The sequence below is a fragment of the Hirundo rustica genome, chromosome 6 (genome assembly GCF_015227805.2).
Source record: "Hirundo rustica isolate bHirRus1 chromosome 6, bHirRus1.pri.v3, whole genome shotgun sequence".
Taxonomy (NCBI): domain Eukaryota; kingdom Metazoa; phylum Chordata; class Aves; order Passeriformes; family Hirundinidae; genus Hirundo; species Hirundo rustica.
Genome location: NC_053455.1, coordinates 32063397 through 32082945, shown reverse-complemented (window position 1 = coordinate 32082945; position 19549 = coordinate 32063397). Strand labels below are relative to the sequence as shown.

Sequence of the window (19549 nt, the reverse complement as noted above, 5' to 3'; positions counted from 1 at the left end):
CAAAAGCAGCACTGAGGAAGTAAGACTGGATAAACATTGCTGTGCAGGAACTGCAGGAGAAAATGAACTTGTTTTCTTGTTTACCTCCTACCTCCTCACCGCCCTGGTTTCCCTCCACAGCAGCCGCACTCCCTACCACCCTGAGTCAGCAGCGCAACCTGGCACTCTTCAGAGCGTTCTGTGCCATGAAGTATGCAATCTATGCTCTCTGTGTGAATTCACACAGGCATGCCAAGTGCAAGGATTGTGTACACAGCCTTCTTGGTGATATCCCTGAGGATGCAACTTTTGGAGAACCAGCAGGTGATTTGCCTTCTTTTTCAGGTTTGGTAACGTGTGCGTCTCCATCCAATTGCTGGGCTCTGAATTATCATTTACTGGGATAATGTTGCACTCTGTGTACATGTGGCATTTTATTCAGAGGGCTGTGGATGCTTAGCAAGCAAGTATAGTGGTACTTCTTTGAGGTGTTGTTGTCTTTAGTAATAATAGATATAAATAAGCTATTGGCCTTGTTTTAAAACATTTAAGGTAATTGTACAAAAAATATAGTGCTAAAAGGAGGCGATGCTAGATATAGGATTGTAGTGTCAGATAATTTTGTAAGAGCTTACGATTTCCCAGAGCTGAAACTGATTTAATGGCTAGAATGGGTGTAATCTGAATTTGAACATCATTGAACAAAGTGATAATTGGCATTGTTCAGAGGGAGGAGGCACACTACCTTTCTAAATGTAAATTGTTGGACATATATTTACTTGGTTTTTGGAGGAATGCTTGGGTCTGAGCCTCTGAGCTAGTTCCCGCTTCTGAGATTTTCTTAAAAGGCAAAAGTTGGAGCAAGGAATCCCTTAAAAATGTAGTAAGTGTTCTTTACTTTTGTTTTCAACTGTGCAGATTGCTCTTCAGTATTTCCTCAGTACATTGTGAAGTGTCAGCAGTTCTTAAGGAGTGTTCCCATTCCTCTGCGCCTGGAGGTTTTGGAGAATATTTTCTCCTTGCTTTTTGTTTCTTATAATGACCTCTATACTGAGACTCCTCTGCCTGAGGACTATGCAGAGGATGAAGATATTGACAAAAAGAGTGCTACTCTGAGTGTAGAAGGCAGTGCCAGCCGGCGGTCTTCCACTTCACAAAGTCCACAACACCTAACAGAGGCTGAAAAAAGATCGGAGAAGCATCTGCTGGCTGCACAAACAGTTCACACAGATAACCGAGATCTTTGTGACTCCGTGCTAGATGGCAGAAGCTGTGAAACCTCTAAGTCAAGCTACCTGGATCTGAAGCACTTCACCAGCGGTGTTACTGGATTTTTAGTGGATGATGTAGCCATGGAGGCCTTCCTCACATTGCTGCTCAACCACCTGGAAGAAATTCAGAGTTCTCTCCCGTGGGACTCCAGTGATGTGCTTCGTGAAGAGCTGGAGCTTGTTGAGTGCTTGAATCTTTCTGCAAGCAGAGATGCCTTTGGAAGTCGCATGTTACAGTTTTCCAAATACCTTTCTGAAGCTCACTGGCGATACAAGGTGGTGATGAGTAACAGAAATGCAGGTAGGCTTTGCATTTGGCACTTTCTGATATGTTGCAGCTGTCCAGACAGTGATCTCAAGACTAAATTCCATGAGCATCTTACTGAGTGATCACATTTTGGCAGATACTGGGAGAGTGACCTACTTGGAGATCACCTGGTTCTTGCACCATTTTCCAACAGAAGTGATCTCTATTCTAATCAGAAAGTTTGGGTCTTTTTCTCTTTTCCCTCCCCTTTGTGGAGGCACTACTTCTGTTTGCCTTTGTCCCATGCCTTTGTCACAAGTCACACTGCAATGATGTGAAGGGTCATGGTGGTGGTGGATCCAGTACAAGCCAAATAGTCTCAGCTTGTTCATGGACAGTGTTGGTTTAGGCTAATCTGGAAACATGTTAGGAACATGTATCAGAGGAATTTGTATTATTCTGGATGATTGTTGAAGTAGCTGGAACAACACACTCAGGCAGGTGTTTCCCACCCTTCTCCATGACCTGTTAGCCCTGCTGCTATAAGATTTTCTCTTGTATCATGTGTAGTTTATTGTGTATCTCAGACCATGTGAGCTCCATGTCCCAAGAAAGACTTCACAGTCTGGACCTTAGATATTGCAGGTTTCTAAACTTGTGTTCAACTGTTTGTCACGTCTCCCTCTATAAAGCTATTTGGCAATGTTTCTGTTTAAATATTTCACAGAACATCAGCTTGCAGCCTCCAGGAGATATTGTTCTTTAATCAGGTGCTCCAGCTTTAAGAAACGAAGTAGATATCGGAGGTACAAGACAGGTGGGTTGAAAAAGTGACTTGGAATAGACACTTCTGAAACGTGCATAATTTTGTTGAGCTCATAGCTGAATGCAAGTAGATTTCATGGCCTAGGAGCAGAGAATTAAATTTATTTCCTTTAGTTTTCTAAGTGGTTTGAAGTGTCTTAGGCCAGTCCCACTTGGATTGAGGTTGTTTTCTAAAGCTCACCTGCACAAATAACTTCTTCTGTACATAGTCTGATTTGGGGCAGGGGAGAACTTCAACTACAGTATTAATTTTTCCCTTTCTCCACTATGTCCTATGACTGTTTGGTGTATTTTCCTTCCTATTGCAATATTATCTAGGATGTGAATTAACAGGAATCTGTGGCATAAATTGGCAGCCTTAGGAGAAAGTTGTGTTCCTCACCTTTTTTCTATTTGGCCTTTGAAAGGCTTGTCTGGTTTTGGAGTGGGATGTTCCAAAATAAGAAGCTTCAAAGAATCTGATACAAGTTGCTGATGGGCCACCCCAACATAGTCTCTAGCCTAGCATTTTCTTCAAATCAGCAGGTTTTGCATTCATCATAGATATCAGTGGTGGCTCATTTGTGAGATACTCTTGAAGATCCCTTGAGGCTGCCTAATCTGTTATTTGCAGTAAGTTTTAATTACCTTGTCTAGTAAAAGTGCATTTAATGTGTTCATTTTGATTTGTTTCCATTTTAGATGGAAAAGAGGGAACTTCCAGTCCATCATTAGAAAGCACAAGTAGTGAGCTAAGCACCAGTACCTCAGGTATTAAGCCACAAAAGTAGTATTTCTTTGTCTTTTCAATAAGCATGATGAAGACTTTGCTTAACTAGTTAATGTGAATTACTGCTGTGTGCAGGACAGAATTGTATCTTTTCACTTCTCAGAGCTCCCATTTTTTGGATGACTCTTTCTAGTCAGAATAGAACACATGTCTTCTTCTGGAGTAAGAGAATTGGAATTTTCTTGATATCTTTGGCTTGCAGGAAACAGTATGCAAGCAATGTAGTGATCTGCAAACCATCAAAAAAGCCAATGATGCAAGCTAAGACATGCTAAGGCATTCTGGACTGATTAATAGGTCAGATGCTTTAGACTTCTCCCTTTAGCCATATTAAACCAGTGCCTAGTGCTGTGTGCATGTCATGTAGCTGCTGAAAACGGTTACATGGGGATGAGATCCAAACTGCAAATTCTGACCAAATGGTGAAATGTTAGGAGAATTTTTAACAGGATGTTTATATTGACTTATTTACTCTAAAACTTGCTTGCAACTCTGCTCCTATATTTTTGTGTTAAATATGTGAAATGCTGTTGTCTGATAGGTGGCTGTTATTTGGTGAAATGTGATTTCCCTAATAGAGTGATTCATTCTGTCTTGCAGAGGGAAGTACCAGTAGTGTGTCTGGCTTGAGTGAATTGGAAGGCAGGGCAAGACCACATCAGCAGAACTCCCTCATTCCTATGATGCTTTCCCCACCAGAATCACTGCTAGTTTCTTGTGTTTTGAGAGGAAACTTTGTGGAAGCCCACCAGGTAAATAAGATGCATGTATTTTGATTTTTTGAATGATATTCCTGCTTCTTGTGCCTTTAGCAAACGTAGGGCTTCCAAGTGAAAGAATTACTTCAGAAGTAGAAGCAAGTGGAAGGAGCAAAGATATTCCAAACCAGCATCCCATGGGTGCAGGGTTTTGTTATGTAAAAATGCTTTCTCTACACCTGGGTTCTCAAAGCATGCAAATGTTTGATGAGAGCTAGTCAAGCATAGTGTTTCCACTGACTGAAGAACACAAAGAGCTCATGTGAAGTCTCATGAGGAAGCAGCATCTGAACTGCTTTATTTAATCAGTTTTTCAAAACCGTGACACTCTTCCACTTGTGACCCTGGCAGAAACATGCAAAGATGTTCCTCACCCAAAGGAGTGATTACTTTTATTTGAAGGAGGTATCTTTTGAGACTAAATTTGTGGTATTGAAAACAGGCAGAAAGACTTGAAAATTGGCAGTCTCCAGCTTTGTGATTCTTTGCTCTCTCACAGCTGTGCATACCTTTCTCTGTTTGGCTTTTGAGCTGATGCTCAAAAAATCTTGAGGTGCTCAATGAGTGATCATCTGTAAAAAATTGTGACCTGGCTGAGTTTCAGATAGCCATACTGGAGCACTTCATATCACTTAAACATTGCATTAACACCAGGTTACTACTCAGCCAATTAGCTCTGTTTGATTCCAGGCATGCCACTTCATCTTTTCCCCACTTACTGGGCCAAAGGAACATTTTGTTTTGCTTTGTTGCCTTGATTTTCAGTATCACCAATGATAAAGCATTCAAGCTTGGTTTGTGTTCTGTTGTTGTTTCATAATCGGAACTTGAATAGCTCTGCTTAGCTAATGTGTATCTAAATTTTGAGAAGGTATTCCTTGCTGAATAAGAGTTTATTTGAAATAGTCTACTTCAGAGGCAAACTCGATAGATATCTCTCATTACATAGTGTATTGAAATTGTGAAGAGTCATTCCAAATGGTGTGGGTTATGAAAATTAGTTCAGCCCTAGTCCTCCAGCAAATAATAGGTAAGCTTTATAATAATCATTGAAAAACATCTCTGAAGGCCTTTTATTTTCAGACACTTAAAACTGTCTAGGAGAAAACCCCACCATTTCAGCCTGTTGTGTCTGGGGAGGTTTTTCAGTTAAAGTATTTATTTTATTCCTTTGTCTCCTCTAAAGCAACCCCCACCCCCCAAAAAAGCTCTTTGACCTTTGAAAACTTCATTTGACATGCTCTGTAATTACATCTATTGTTACTTTTGAAAGGTGGCTTTGATGTTTAATCTGGAGACTTCCCCTTGCTATGGTGAATTGGTTTTCATGGAGCGTTACCAAGAGGCAGTACAAGAAATGGCAAGAGTGGAGCACAATATTGAGAATCAAGCATCAGATGGCACTGGAGGCATCAGGAAATCTGGCAGTGGCCGTTCAACACTGCAGGCTATTGGGAATGCAGCAGCAGCTGGTAAGGACTGGGCTTTCTGAGTTTTCACAAAGGACTGGGGAGAACTGAAAGATATGAGAAAGCAACTTGAATACTGTCAAAAAGAGTGTAGTGTTTGTTCAGAAGGGTAAGTGGTGGTTCTTTGAGTTAGAAAGAGACTATGAATGCTGAAAATTTGCTGTTGATGCCCAGTTAGTTGCATCCATGCTACAGTAATTGATTGGTTCAGGAAGCAGGCCACTTATGGAATTATTTTCTATAAGGATTAAAAAATAGTTACCCATTACAGGATCTGATCTAATTCTGCTGTTAACCAGTGATTGTGTGTTTTTGATGACATGTGTAGGTATGGTATTTTATTCCATCTCTGATGTTACTGATAAATTGCTTGCAACTTCTGGAAGTCTTGCCCCTACTCTTCAAGAAAACTTCTGGATCAGGAACATCCAGCTGGAGCATACTGATCCTCTACGAGAAGTCCTTGAGGACCTCAGTCCTTCAGCAATGGCAGCATTTGACCTAGCTTGTACTCAGTGCCATCTTTGGAAGACATGCAAACAGCTTCTGGAGACTGCAGAGAGAAGACTCTACAACAGCCGTGAATCTCGGGGTAGGCTTTTGATTTTTGTTTATCAGCATGGGCTGATAAATGAAAATGCGTCTCTATGCTGTGTTGTTTGTGCTAAGGCCCAAGTCTTAATTAAATCTCATTTTGTACTTTCATGTTAGTGTCTCTTTTTTCTGCTCCTAACTTTGATTTTGTCTCCCTTTTGCACCATGACTGTTCCAGGCCATCGACCTGACTTTGTTTTACTGCACTCTGAAGGTATAAAGGGTTTTCCAGCAGTTCTCCAGCAAATAAGTAAAATTCTCAACTATTCCTGCACATCACAAGGTCAATCCAGACCAGGTAGTATGCTTTGCTGATAAGGCTTTCTGTTGAAATGTGCTTAAATCAAATTCTTGTCTTCTGTTGCTCTGTAAAATTGAACTTCCCACTTTTTAGCTTAGTATTCATAACAAAAAAGGCGAGGGGGGACCTGACCAGGGCTTAATTCTGAATAATATGAAATGCTCTGGTTTTTTGTATTATAATAGACTTCTGGTTTTGTGGGCCTTCTTCTATGCAAAAGTACTTGTGTCTGTTACAGTTGCTGTTTCTTTCTCCTTTTGTAGAGGTGTCAGATGAGAAAATAGGGAGTCATTTTCGATGCAGTATTGTAGACCTTCTGCAAGCTTGCTACCCTGCCTTGACTGAAGAAAGTATTACTAATGAAATTGTTTTATCACAAAATGTGGATCATATCCTAGAAGCACTGACATTTGTTGAACGTTCTGTGGGTGAGTTATTTTTGTGTACATAAAGACCAATTGATATATGGATCTAAATTTTTGCTTTGGCCTTTCCAGATAGCAGTAAATAAAGTAGTAATGCTCTTTGACATATGCAAGAATATGTATTTTAAAAATCATGAATGCAAAGAGTAAAATTTATCTGCAATTCTTATGTTTGTTTTCACAGTTAAAATTCTGAACTTGTCTGAGATGTTATTTGTCTTATTTCTGTGCAGTCCTAGCAAGGAGTTCTTTTAAGTGTGTTTTAACATGGCACCTTATATATAATTATTCTTACTCTTGCTTTTTTTATATCTTTTTTTTTAATAAGAAAGTGGAGATAAACTTAAAACCTTTGTAATATCATAATACCTTCCAATTTTCATAGGACTGTCATAAAATATCTCATCTTTTCCACAGTTGCTTTTTCTTATAGCTCTCTTCATTATGTAGCACCGTTGTTTCTCTTACGTCACCCTGGTTTTTCTGAGTTTTTTAAAAGCCTTCTGATTGTTCATAAGATAGAGTCAGTCTCTTTTGCTTCTGTACAATATTAGGAGCAGTTTTCGCTTTTCTCACACATGTAACATAAACAAACCTTTTGTTTTTCATTCCCTGTCCTTTGTTTACATATTTCTGACCTGAAAACAATTGTAACTGACAGCTGGTCTGGCCACTGGGCTGAGAGGTGATAACCCCAAAAGCCAATCCACAACCAGACCCACAAATGTATAAAAAGTAAGAAATAAATAGGCAGAGGGCTCTCAGCCTTGGGCTCTCTCTCTGAGGAGCAACTCTGCCCTGCAAATCGCTTGTCTCCGTGTGGTCTCTTTGCATGCCACAATCACACTCTTCTATTCACCAAATTTCTACATGGCTTTTTGGTGTTCTTAAAATATTTAATGAGCAAAAATTTAGGAGAACTTGAAGAACTAAATGTTATGGAACTCAAGGACTGGTCAGCACATGTGTTTTAGAATAAATGTTAATGACACAAAACTAGATATATTTTAGGTCTGCCTTAATATAGTTCTAACTTGACAGAGCTGTGGTTACTACTTTAAATGAACTATAGTTTTATTCTGCTGTGAAAACTTCTCTTACTTTTAATTGTATTATAATGCTTATAGTAAAAATCTCCCTTACTTGAAGTTAAATTAAAATGCTTATACTGAGATCTATAATTGCAGAGGGCAAATAAAGCTAAAGCATTTTTCTTTCTGCCCTACCCCCCTGCCTCCTTTCTTCCTGACATTTAATCCTTGAATCTTGGATGTCCATCTGTTCTCTTACACCAGACTCTAAAGGGAGCCTGCTTGGCACCTTGGTGGAGCAGGGCTCTCTCAAACCGATGGAGCTGGAGAAGCACCTGGTTTGGAACCAAACACAGCTCCTGCTGAGAACTCTGGACCAGCATGCCCAAACCATGCCAGAGAACAACAGGCAGACAAACTTTGTGAAGGCCTTCCTTGACTACATGGCTACGCTGGCTGCTGTGGTGTTACGAAGCTTGAATGCAGAGCTAGGTAAGGGGTTTCTGCTGGAAAGTCTGAGCATAGGTGAAGATACTCAGGTTGTGTAGTCCAGCCTAATTCTGGAAAGTAATTGTGCAAAAATGGTTCCTTGCCAAATGCACCTACTACCTGTGCTTTTGATTTCAACTGATTATTATTTTTTTGTTCCTTAATTTCGTAACACCTATGCCACCCACAGCTCATATAAAAATAGCTGATGTCAGTGGGAAAATGAGAACAGAAATGCTGACTATTGACCCAGACTCTCCACTTAGAGTGGAGAAAAAACAAACAGCCCTTGACATCCAAAAATTCTTAGCACTCCCCCTGTAAGGTGAGATTGATTTTTGCATCCAGTGGGTCAACATACTGTATAATTTACAGCTCCCTTAGAGGCAGCAAGCACCCTGCTGCTTCATAGGGATAAGAAAAGGGTGTGTAGAAGGCCATACAGAGATAACCAGGCAGAATTTTTTTGATAGAATCAGCAGATGATGGTGGTTCATGAAAAGAAATGTGCCATCAGCACATAAAGCTGTTCAGAAGAGCAGAACAATTCACTGTGCTAGGAGTAAAAGTGCTTATCTATGTTTAAAGTTGACAGTAATTGAAGTGCTCTAATGTAAAGTACCACAATACTGATTTCAGGGAATACCTTCCCAAGAGGCTAAAAAAAAAAGGCAGAGATGTGTTTGCAGACATGCTGGTTCAGCTCATGTCATTGTCATGCCAACTGTAACTTCTGCATGGACATGATTTAGTCCTCACTGGCTAACTGCCAAAGCCAAAAATTGCACAAAAATATTCAAGGGCTGGGTGAATTTGGGGGAAATGTTACTGTATTGGAAGATGAAAGGAAAAGGTAAACTTAGGAGAATGTGTCCAGAGTTACTTGACATAACTCAGTAATGGATACAAATGCTTTCAGTAGTGGCCAGGGTTTCACTCCTTTATCGAAGTACCTGTACACCTGTGAGTTCCCTCTGCCCTTGCTAAGTGACTTTGATAGAGCATGGAATCACCAATCTACATCCAGAGACTCATCAGAAAATAATTCTTCATGTTTTCTACTTCTCACAACAAATACATATTTTGGTGAAAGTTTGAAGTAGTGTTGCTAAACTGTTTGAACCTAGATCTTACTTAAAGGCTGAAAAATCTCTACTCCACTTGTTCTGGTAATATGCCCAATATAATGTTGCCAAGATTGAGAGACATATCATAATCACAAACGCCTTGCAATTTACTCTGGATTTTACCATTCTAATGTGAATTTCGAACTCTGTGAATTTAGTCAGTGGTATAGACTCAAGGCCTTAAAATTTGTATTTCTAAAATAAAAATTGGTCAGTGTATTCAGCTAATGTGTTTGTATTATAATAGATGTTCTGGTGGTTTTTTCCCTAAGATGTATCTGCAAAAGTGAAAGTGGGAAACCCTTTCATACTGTTACAGCAGAGTCCATCTCAGCTGCTTTCCCAACTTCTTTTTGAGAAACAAGTTCATCCTGACAGGTCAGTGCTTTTCAGATTATGTACTCCTGTAGGTTATTTTGGTATTGGTGGCTTTTACCTCAGCCATGATTAAGTTCTTTGGCTACTTATCACAGGTGGTACAGCTTGCTGTGTCCCACCAGCTGATCACTTGATGCTGCAAGGATTGGTGTGCAGGGAGGAGCTTAATCAATGCCTTCTCCATCAGCCTGAAGATTTTTGATTGGGAGAGCAATTACTATGTGTTGTGAAGTGAGAGTGAAACTATGTGGATTTTTTTTTAAACTGTGTGGCAGTTCAGAGGAGTGCACTTGCAGCTTGTCAATGTAATCCAATAAAATTGACCAGCAGGTCTTATTAAGAATACTGGGCATGACTCTTGCCCTGCTGAGCGGGTAAACTGGATAATCTAGACTCCTTCCATTGCAACTACTAGATTAGGCTAGCATGGAAACTGTCTGATTTGATGAGATAGCTTTTAAAAAGATGAGCACTAATAGTGAACTATTTTAGTAGCTTGCGTTTAGGTAAAAGTCAGTGTTTGAAGAGTAAGTTCCTTTGCTGTAAAGGAATGGCAGCATAAGCTCTGAGTTAAAATAGTATATGTAATCTTCTTGTGGATGTACCTGTGAAGAATATTGGGAGGCTTGTGTTCTCAAAGCGTTTGGAAGATTTATTAAAATACGTAATTATAAAGTACCTTTTATATGTGCTGGGTAAGCTGGTTCTGTTTTCAATCCTACAGACTTTCTTCTCTCTTGGCTAAAGAAGAATTAAACCTGAATGTGCAGCAAGTTATTGTTAACTCTTGCTGTGAACCATTGCCCTTGTGCAGTGCAAGGCAAAACAGCCAGGCAAAGTCTCTTCTGACAAACATCAGCAACTTGACACACCAGTGTGCCTGCCACTGCCTGCCAGATGTTGAAATACCTGTTCACAATTCTGCAGTGACCTCTGAGGGTATCTCCACTCAGGCCTCGTCCTCTCCGAATGACTTGAGCCAGCACACGCTGACTTCCTCCTCCCTGGACTTCCTGAAGTCTCAGTCAAAGCTAATGGCTACAGTGGCATGTCTCAGTGCGTCTAATATACAGAAAATTCACAAATCAGGTTTGTCTTGGATGGAATTTCGGGGCAAACGAGAGGTGCCCTTAGGCTTGGAACAGATTTCCAGGGAGTGTGAGGCACTGTTGAAGGAATTCCCAATATTGGAACGATTTCTGCTTGCTATGTTTGACCCACTTCGTAGTCAAGAGGAAGGTAGCGGTTTGGCTGCTGTCTTCTCTGGCAAGGCATACATGTCTCTGGTTCTCCTGGGATTACATTCCACCACAGCTGTTAAAGTATTAATGGGAGTCTTTGAACAAGCTCTTGAGGCAAAGGAGTGGGACAGAGCTCTGAAGGTCTTGGATCTGTACAGTCAGGATGTGGAGGAAATGGTCAATGTGAAGGATGCTGTCCTAAGTTGTGCTGCAGCTACTGAAGGTAAGAAGATTGTCAGGCTTTTTTTTTTTTTTTTTTTTTTTTAAATAAAGGATGCAGCCTGGATGAAGACATAGAAACTAAAGTAGTGGTCCTTGGCCAAAACTGGAGGTGGAAATAGATAATTTTCCTTTTTTCATCCTAAATTTGCTTTCATCCTAAATTTGCTTTCTCTGATGGTGTTGTTTCTGTTTCACAAATGTGCAAATCATGACTGATTTAGTGCAAGAGAATTGGAATGCATCTGTGGTGTTATTTTTATGTGAAGAGCTGAATACATCAGAGCACAGTAATCATTGTACTGTTAATGGAACATCTCTTACAGCAGTGTCATTGTCATGCATGGATGATGTGATCTGTGAAAGCTGCCTTTTGGAGTCCAAGTAGTATTGTGCTAACTTTCGATGCTTCCCAAAAATTTGATACTCGGGATGACTCTTACAAAGATTTTTCAGCCCTGTCAGTGTTTCTTTTGTTGATGTGATCCAGCAAGGATAAGGATTTTTTTTTTTTATTATCTTCCAAATTGTAGAAACTGAATTTCAAATAAGTATTTTATTTCCTCCACAGATAAGGATGGTTGGCAATACTTGTTCCCAGTAAAAGATGCAGTGTTGAGAAGTAGACTGGCCCTGCGCTGTCTGGACAAATGGCCCCTTGATGCCTGTTTAGAAATTCTAGCTTACTGCATTTCTGATCTGGGCATACCTCATGAACTAAAAGCCAATCTGCAGAGCAGGAAGAAAGAACTTCAGGTTTATCAAAAGGTACAAAGTCATTCTTCAAGTAACCAGTGAGATGAAACAGGCAGCAGGAAGCAAATATTGCTTGCCCTCTGAAAAGCTTTAGCACTTGGTTCTTTATTGATCATGAGAGCTTTTCAAGTCTTTTATCCAAAACAGTGTTCATGTGAAGTATCCAATTAACACTCGGCTTCCATCCTTCATAACTTACTTATTAGCATTCATGTTTAGATATAAACATTTGTAGGAGTCTGATTGTTTGCAAAGTATTTTCCATTCTATTCCAAAGTATTTTCTATTCTGTTCCAAATTCTAGAGCCTCTGGAGGCTTTCCGAGGCAGTTAATCATTTTACAAGTTTGAGAAATGCAGGTGGTGTACAAGACTGGTGGTCCAAGGAGCAAGTTTGTATTGCAGTCAGTTCTAACTGCAGCGTAGTGCAGATACCCAGGTTAAGTCAGACAGGCTGGCCTGGAGTTCAGCACAGATTGAAAAGCCAAACAGCAAAATAAGGAGCCATGCCTGCTGAGTTCTGTCTGGTGGGAGTTGTGCTAACTGGCAGCTCAGTTGTTTCTCTGTTAGTGCCAGCAACGTCTGCAGTAAATGCCTACTTTTACATCCATAATTATTGCCATCTAATCTTTCAAAAACCTTCCCTTATAAATGTGCTTTATAGACTCACATCTGTGAAAACTGTGAAGTTTGGGGGTTTTTTTGAGTGCAAGGGCATTACATCATCCCTGAAAAGGGCTAGAGATAAACGTGGGTCTCCTTTTTGACGTTTTCGTTCTGTGAAGCACCTCTTGATGTGATTTCTGTGAAGCAGCTTTTGGTGTGATCAGCTCAGCTGTTTGCTTAGGCTGTTGATTGCCATATAATAAAATTCTAGAATCTATGCTACTCTATATTAACTTTTTCAGATTTTGAATGTGCAAAATGAACCATTGTGGAATGACTGGCAGGATCTGAAAAAAGCCTGCACTGATGATCCCCAGACTGTCATGAATATCATTCTGAAAGCAAAGGTTAGACATTTTCACATGAATTTTGTTGAATTAGAATTAAACTTTGAGTAAATAAATTCATTGAAATAGCATCTTAAAACAATGATCAGTAGAGATCAGGAGGAAGGATTCCTTTACTCAGCTCTGTGTTACAGGAACGAATACAAATCTGTGTTTAATATCAAGATTTACATGTAGTTAATAATTCTTAAGTTTTAGCTTAAAACTCTTACTCTGAGATATAACCTGTTATTTTCTTTTTCAACTTTGAAGATTTTAAAATAGTGTAACTTTGGTCATAATACAGATTTGATTATTAGGTAAATGCTAATATTGTAAATCTGGCTGGCTTTAAGTGTCTTTCTGAAAAGCTAACTTGTTTACTGTAAGGTAAACAAGGTACTTTAAATGCAGGCTGTGATTGATGAAATTGCCTATAATCTTTCCTTGTCAATGTAATTTTTTTTTTTTTAATCTGGAAGAGGAGTCTAACCTACAGAATCTCTCGATCAGAACTTTGAGAGAAACAACTATCAGAGAGGGTAGAGTTTGGGGTTGTTTTTTTTTTTTTTTAAATTCTTTAGGATTATGAATTGTGTGAGGAATGGGGACGCTTGTATCCTGTCCCAAGAGAAGACTTGATCAACCTTCACCGTGAGCACCTTCTCCACTTATTGGAGATGGGAGACATGGAAAAGGCATTGCAGGTAATAGCAAGACCCTCTCAGCCTCATATCCACAGCTGTTTTCTCTGCCTTCACTGTGTGTGTTTTCATGGTCTTTTAGGTTCCACCCTTAAGAGATACTATTTGCTTAGATAAGCTTTTAGGATCATAGCTCTCCCCTGTTCTGCTTAAGTAAAAATCCAGCTTGGCAAATTAGTTCTTGGACCCAGTAGCATAAATGTCACTTAACATGGAAATACAAGGCTCCTTTCATTTGAAAAATCATAATGAAGCACGTCAGTGCTGCTTAAGCAGAGGAATCAGAAGTGAAAGTAATAGCAGGAATTGGTCAGCTGTGCTTCAGTGCCCAAATTAATGGTGTGAACATTTTTGGTTTTAATAATGATGGAGCTGTCACTTAGCGAGTGAGTGAATTTGCTTGCTGGAACATTGTAGGGTAATAAACTGTCATGGACAGAAGGCTGCCTTCCAGGAATGTTGTATGGTTTGGTTTTGTTTGGTTTTGTAGCTATTACAAAGAATCGAAGACCCTGGTGTTTGCCTTGCCATCAGTGAACAGTCCCTTGACCATCATCCGAACTTGGCAGCCTCTCACTTCTTGGCTGATTACCTCACAGCTCACTTCTATGCCAGTCTGACAGCAGCACGCCGGAACGAAATCCAGGCACTCTATATAGGATCAAAGGTCAGTAAATCCCCTGCCTTGAGGGATTAACAGCAATAAATAACTCTATAAGTAATTTTGCAATGCATAACATTTCTGTAATATAAAAAGCCTGTCGGTTTTACCAGAGCATTCTCACCACATCAGGTCTAAGATCCTGAGTCATGGGATCCAAAGGAAAGTTAGAGATGGCTTAAAGCTTCTCTTTCCTTTCTCCATTTTTTGCAGTTCCATATTATGAACAAAGCAGTCCTGTGTGTGAGCTGTGGGGAGTGGAGGAACACACAGACTGAAAGAGAATAGGGTGTAATAAAATAAAATAGGGTGGAGTTTATCAGAACAGTTGCTATCTTTGTCCCAAATGAAGGAAGTATCCTCAACTTACTCTCTGTATCAGTTACACCAGGTGTCCTACATATGCCCACCCTTATGGTGGTTTTTTGACTTCATGTTTCTCCCAAGTGCCTTCCAGAGATGGAAAGTATCACTCCTCGTTGTGGATTGCTCCTGCCTTTACAGAAGTCACATAGGTTCTGTGCTCAGCCTGGGAATAGATGCATTAATCAACAGATTACCTTAGTTGAATGCATTACATGTATACAAAATGCAGTGCTTTTGGTAATGTCTGTTTTGGTGTAGGACTGTAAACAGCAGCTTGCTCCAGTCACAACAGTATTTTGCTGGGCTGCCTGTTTCCTTACTTGTTCCTTCTGAAGATATGACTTAATTTGAAAAGCATCTGTATTAACTGTCCTTCTAGAGGAGAATTGCTCTTATTTTTTCCTCTTAACATTTCCTCAAATAATAGGAGGATAAGGATTGGGCTAATGTGCTTTTTATAAGTTTATTAAAATAAAGAGGATGTGCTGTACTCTGCTAGAGCACACTTGTCACAGGATCACAAAAAGTTTCCCACTCTTCTATATCCTCTGAAATGAGACAGTGTTTTATAGAACGGAAAGTGGAAGCTAAGTGATTCTGCAAATCCTCTCAGTAAATCTGTAACAAATATAGGAATTTATCTTGGAGAAGTTCCACCTCCTTTTTTTGACCTCCACCTGTCATTCCATTCTCTACATAAGTTATTGCTCTGGTTTCTTGTCTTTAATCTCACAGAAAGACAGATTTAAAGGTGTGTAATTTTGTGATACGTTTTTTCCTTGTGTCTCAGGTGCTGTTGACTCTGCCTGAGCTCTCCCGTGTTAACTACTTCCATCTCTCCTCAAGGCCACTGCTCATGTTGGAACAGCTCCTCATGAATATGAAGGTGGACTGGGCAGCTGTAGCTGTGCAGACACTGCACCAGCTCTTAGCTGGGCGGGAAATTGGCTTTACTGTAGAAGACATTGACAATTTGCTTTCCAAGTATGCAGAAAAAGCTCTCAACTTTCCTTTCACATTAAAAGAAAAGAGATCATCAGGTAACTGTCTATCAGAATGCTGTTTTTCATTTGGGAAAGAAGGGCCAAAATCCTCCCAGAATAATTTCAGCAATCGTGCCATACCATTTTTTAGATATATGCCTCCAGTCTGCTTCCAGGCCAGAACATGTTCTTAAAGTCTTTGCTTTTCTTGTAAAGAGCTGTTGGTCATTGAAAACAGGTTTCTCAGACTTTTCTCTGTTGTTCTTTATAGAGGTTTCTTTTCTTGTATAATAGTGATCAGTTTTATCTTACTCCTGTTTAATGCAAAGTCACTGACAACTTAAGCACTTCTAAAGGCTGCAGCCAACTACATCTTCCCTCAGGTAGAATGGTGATGTAGTCCTCTGTAGCATTTCCTCCTACCAGAGTCCCATTCCTTTTTCATATAGAAAGCTTCTAGGCCTGTAGTTCTGTTTAACAGTCTTGTTATGGTTCTCCTTTCTGGCTTGCCAATCCCTTCTCATCCACGTTGTCTTTGAGTCTCTTGCACTTGGCTTCTTTTAAGGTTTTAGAACTGGAACAGCAGAGGGTGCTGCAGATCCATTCCAATGCTTTTGTGTCGCTGTATTAAAAACTTATGGTTCTGTACCTATCCATATCTATTTATAGCTGCTGATATGGTACCATTTTGCATTATGCTACTTTCCAAGTGTTGGCTTCATTTTGTGATGTACAGATGCAGCTTTTGCTAACATCATAACATCACACCCATCTCTTCCTGCCAAATGATCTGTGACTTTGCAGGTGTGCATGTTCCTTCCACTGTAATGCGAAGCATTTAATATTTGCCATGAGCATTTTGTATTAACCGATTGTTTTCGCATCTCTGTTGTATTATTCCTATAGCTGTGATTAATCCCTTGCTTTGATAAGGATCCCCGTCTTTGTTTTTTAGTTAATTGAATTTTATACAGTTTTGCATTACGTGCTGTGGACTAATTTGCATGCAAACAGTAATATGTAATTCCATAGGTAGTCCTGTTTTGTGCTGACCTTCTTACTTACTCCAGTCAATGGATTTGTCTAATCTTCTTGAAAACAGATGTACTGACCAGTATTGTCCTCTGATTTTTTTCCCCTTTCTTCCGTTTGTCCTAGATTCTCTGATACGTATTCAAGAAAATCTCAATCAGGTATTGGAGTGTGAAGCATTGTCTAAATCAGGATCATCAGAACTATCTCCTGTCAGCTTTACTGGTAAGGTTAAGATGTTGGTGCCTGTTGGGGTTCAACCTCAGCAGCAACCACAGCTGCTTGATCATTCCCCCACCAACCTCTACACAGGTGGGATGTAGAGGAGATTTGGAGAAGGGTAAAAACTGTGGGTTGAGGACAGTTTAGTAAATGAAATCAAGTAAATTATACTAATGATGATGATGACGATAAAAAGGGAGATAAGAAAATTAGAAAAATAAAACAAGACCCAAGAAGAACAAATGCTGTATAATAAAATTGCTCACCACCTGCTGACCAGTGCCCAACCCATTCTCCAGCAGAGATTCTGTTTTATGCTGTATTACTTTTTGACATCCAGTGGTATCCATGGTGGTTTTTTTCTTCCCCCTCCAAGTCTCTGTGATACAAGAGCAGATGTCGACATGTTGTCTTATACCTCTCTAATTGTTGTGGTAAAGTATTCTTAATAAGAATGTACTCTTATTAAGTACATTTCTCTTGCTTGTCAGCATTTAAGTACTGTAAGTTTACAATCTTAATTTAAAGCATATATATTCCTTATACAATGTTATTCTGCCATGCCTAGCTGAAAGATAATGCTAATAGTCATCTTGTGAGGCAGAAAGATCTTATAGCCTCATTGAGTCTATAGTGTTCTCTGGTACTTGAGACTCTATTAAACAGCTTAAATCCCATTCCATATTTTTCTTGGCCTGGCTCATTTTCAGGTGCAACCATATCTGCAAGTCCCAGAGACAGAAGTTTGCAGCAGAACTTGTTTCCTCAAGAATTTGTGCCTCCTGAGAAGCCACCACCAAAGCAGCAATGGATACCTGATGACACTGAAACAATCTGTATGGTTTGCAAAACTGAACGCTTTACTATGGTAAGGAGCAAAAATGAGGTACAGACATGCCTAGAACTGTGACCTTAATATGAGCACTTCCTCACAGTCTTTTTCCTGAAAGACCTGAGCTACTTTAGCAGGTCTGCATCACCATGGGCCTGAGAAGATTGCCAGTCCTTTGGTATTTAACCGTTGGTTTCTGTTTAGAGTGGTCGAGGAGATTGGCCACAGTTTAGCTCCTTGCAGCGTTCGGTGAAGTGACAGAGCCTAAAGAGGAAATCTGGTGTCTTGGTTTGAAAAGACAGGTGTCTGCTGGGGAGAGGCAGGCCTCTCTAGGAATGAGGAATTCAAATCCTTCCCTCCGTGTTATTATAATCTGGAAGATTAAAAAAAAAGACTTTTCAGTCAGAGCTATGGGGAAAGGAATAACAGTCCTTTACTAGTGACTATAACAGGACAGACAAACACCAACAGCAATTATAATAATAATAAAACAGAACCAAGAACCCCAGGGGCAAACGGTGGAAGCTCCGGCACTGATGGCTGGAAGCAGTGGATTTGTCCTCGGCGGGCAGGGGGATGCCCTGGCAGACGAAGTGGGCAGTGCCGGAGAACCCGCAGCGGCTGGACCCGGGCTGACCCAAAATCCAGCAGGGCAGCGAAGAAACTCCGAATTCCTGGGCGCTCCAACAGATGATAGAATCCCCAGGACCAGACTCCTCCATTAACCGTGGAATTCACGCAGCCACCTGTTGCCCGACCGTCCTCCTCCCGGAAAAACCGAGAGCAGTGAGCCCACCACCCTCAGCTTCCGGGAGCTTTTTTCCTCCCCCAAAACTAAGTGATCAACTTCCTTTGTCCGGGTTGAGCACCCTTTAACTATCAGTATTTAGTCTCCTAGCAACTTATGGGGGGGGGGGGGGATGTGGAAATTCCACAGGAAAACTTAACCCCCAACATCTGGTCATCAGAGAGAAGACAACTATGGAATCTCAAAAATGTGTAACAACAGCAGTATTAATATTCCAAAAGATTGTCTAGTTGACTCTGCTGGCAAGAAATAACGTGATCACTGTATGATTCAGATTACAAGTATAGAAAAGTAAATCTCAGAGTACTTGAGCAACTGCATTGGTGCTCTAAGGGAGAACTTTAATTTTTTATTTTGCAGGTGTGCTGGTAGTCTGTTTTCTTCTGCTGCTTAGAAACAAGGCTCTTTTCTCAAAATTATCTGTTGCTTTTGAATTTAGAAATTTCTACAATGGTATCAGAAAAACAGTCTAGAGCTTTTAACTTTCCCAGGACGTGATCTAATTAGCTTTGTGATCAAAACTGGGATAATTTAAGTAATAGAAAGCCCAAGGCTGATGCAAACATATTTTAAATACTGGCCTCTGGATTTGGGGTTTGATTTTTTTTTTCCTTTGCTATGCTTTCTTCAAAAAGGAGTTTTAACAGGGAGAATCAATCACTGTATAATTCTGAAAAGCCTTATCCTGTCTGGTGTTTCCTCCCTTCAGATGGAGTAAGTTTACTCACGAGTGGAGAGAGACACAGGAGGAGACTTTAGTAAATTCCCTTAGTGGCTCATCCATGACCTCTTTTGCTCAGTTTAACAGGCGCCATCACTGCAGGCGCTGTGGCAGGCTGGTGTGCAGCTCTTGCTCCACCAAGAAAATGGAAATAGAAGCTTGCAGAGAAAATCTGTCTCGTGTGTGTGATCAGTGCTATAGCTACTACAACAGAGAAAACGTGCCTGGCTTGGTGCAAGACACAAGCACGTAAGTCCCTCTGTCCTAGTTCTCCTCTATTTTCAGCAGAGTGCATGAAGGGAACGAGTGAGACAGAAGCATTTGGATTTATCTGCATAATGTAACATCAG

At 40.2% G+C, this 19549-nt stretch overlaps 1 protein-coding gene across 3 annotated transcripts in view; it reads left to right on the top strand.

Annotated features, from left to right (window-relative positions):
- Positions 1-19549, top strand: part of ZFYVE26 (zinc finger FYVE-type containing 26) — a 53107-nt gene that overhangs the window by 12707 nt on the left and 20851 nt on the right. For all 3 annotated transcript variants that reach the window (XM_040067236.2, XM_040067237.2, XM_058420956.1), the window contains exons 9-28: positions 121-303; positions 898-1551; positions 2225-2314; positions 3004-3072; positions 3692-3843; positions 5123-5321; positions 5647-5910; positions 6091-6210; positions 6477-6641; positions 7934-8161; positions 9558-9663; positions 10388-11127; positions 11695-11891; positions 12787-12891; positions 13455-13577; positions 14065-14241; positions 15392-15641; positions 16743-16841; positions 17549-17706; positions 19279-19448. In XM_040067236.2, the coding sequence (XP_039923170.1) occupies positions 121-303; positions 898-1551; positions 2225-2314; positions 3004-3072; positions 3692-3843; positions 5123-5321; positions 5647-5910; positions 6091-6210; positions 6477-6641; positions 7934-8161; positions 9558-9663; positions 10388-11127; positions 11695-11891; positions 12787-12891; positions 13455-13577; positions 14065-14241; positions 15392-15641; positions 16743-16841; positions 17549-17706; positions 19279-19448 (4249 nt within the window). The remainder of the gene's footprint in view (positions 1-120; positions 304-897; positions 1552-2224; positions 2315-3003; positions 3073-3691; positions 3844-5122; positions 5322-5646; positions 5911-6090; positions 6211-6476; positions 6642-7933; positions 8162-9557; positions 9664-10387; positions 11128-11694; positions 11892-12786; positions 12892-13454; positions 13578-14064; positions 14242-15391; positions 15642-16742; positions 16842-17548; positions 17707-19278; positions 19449-19549) is intronic.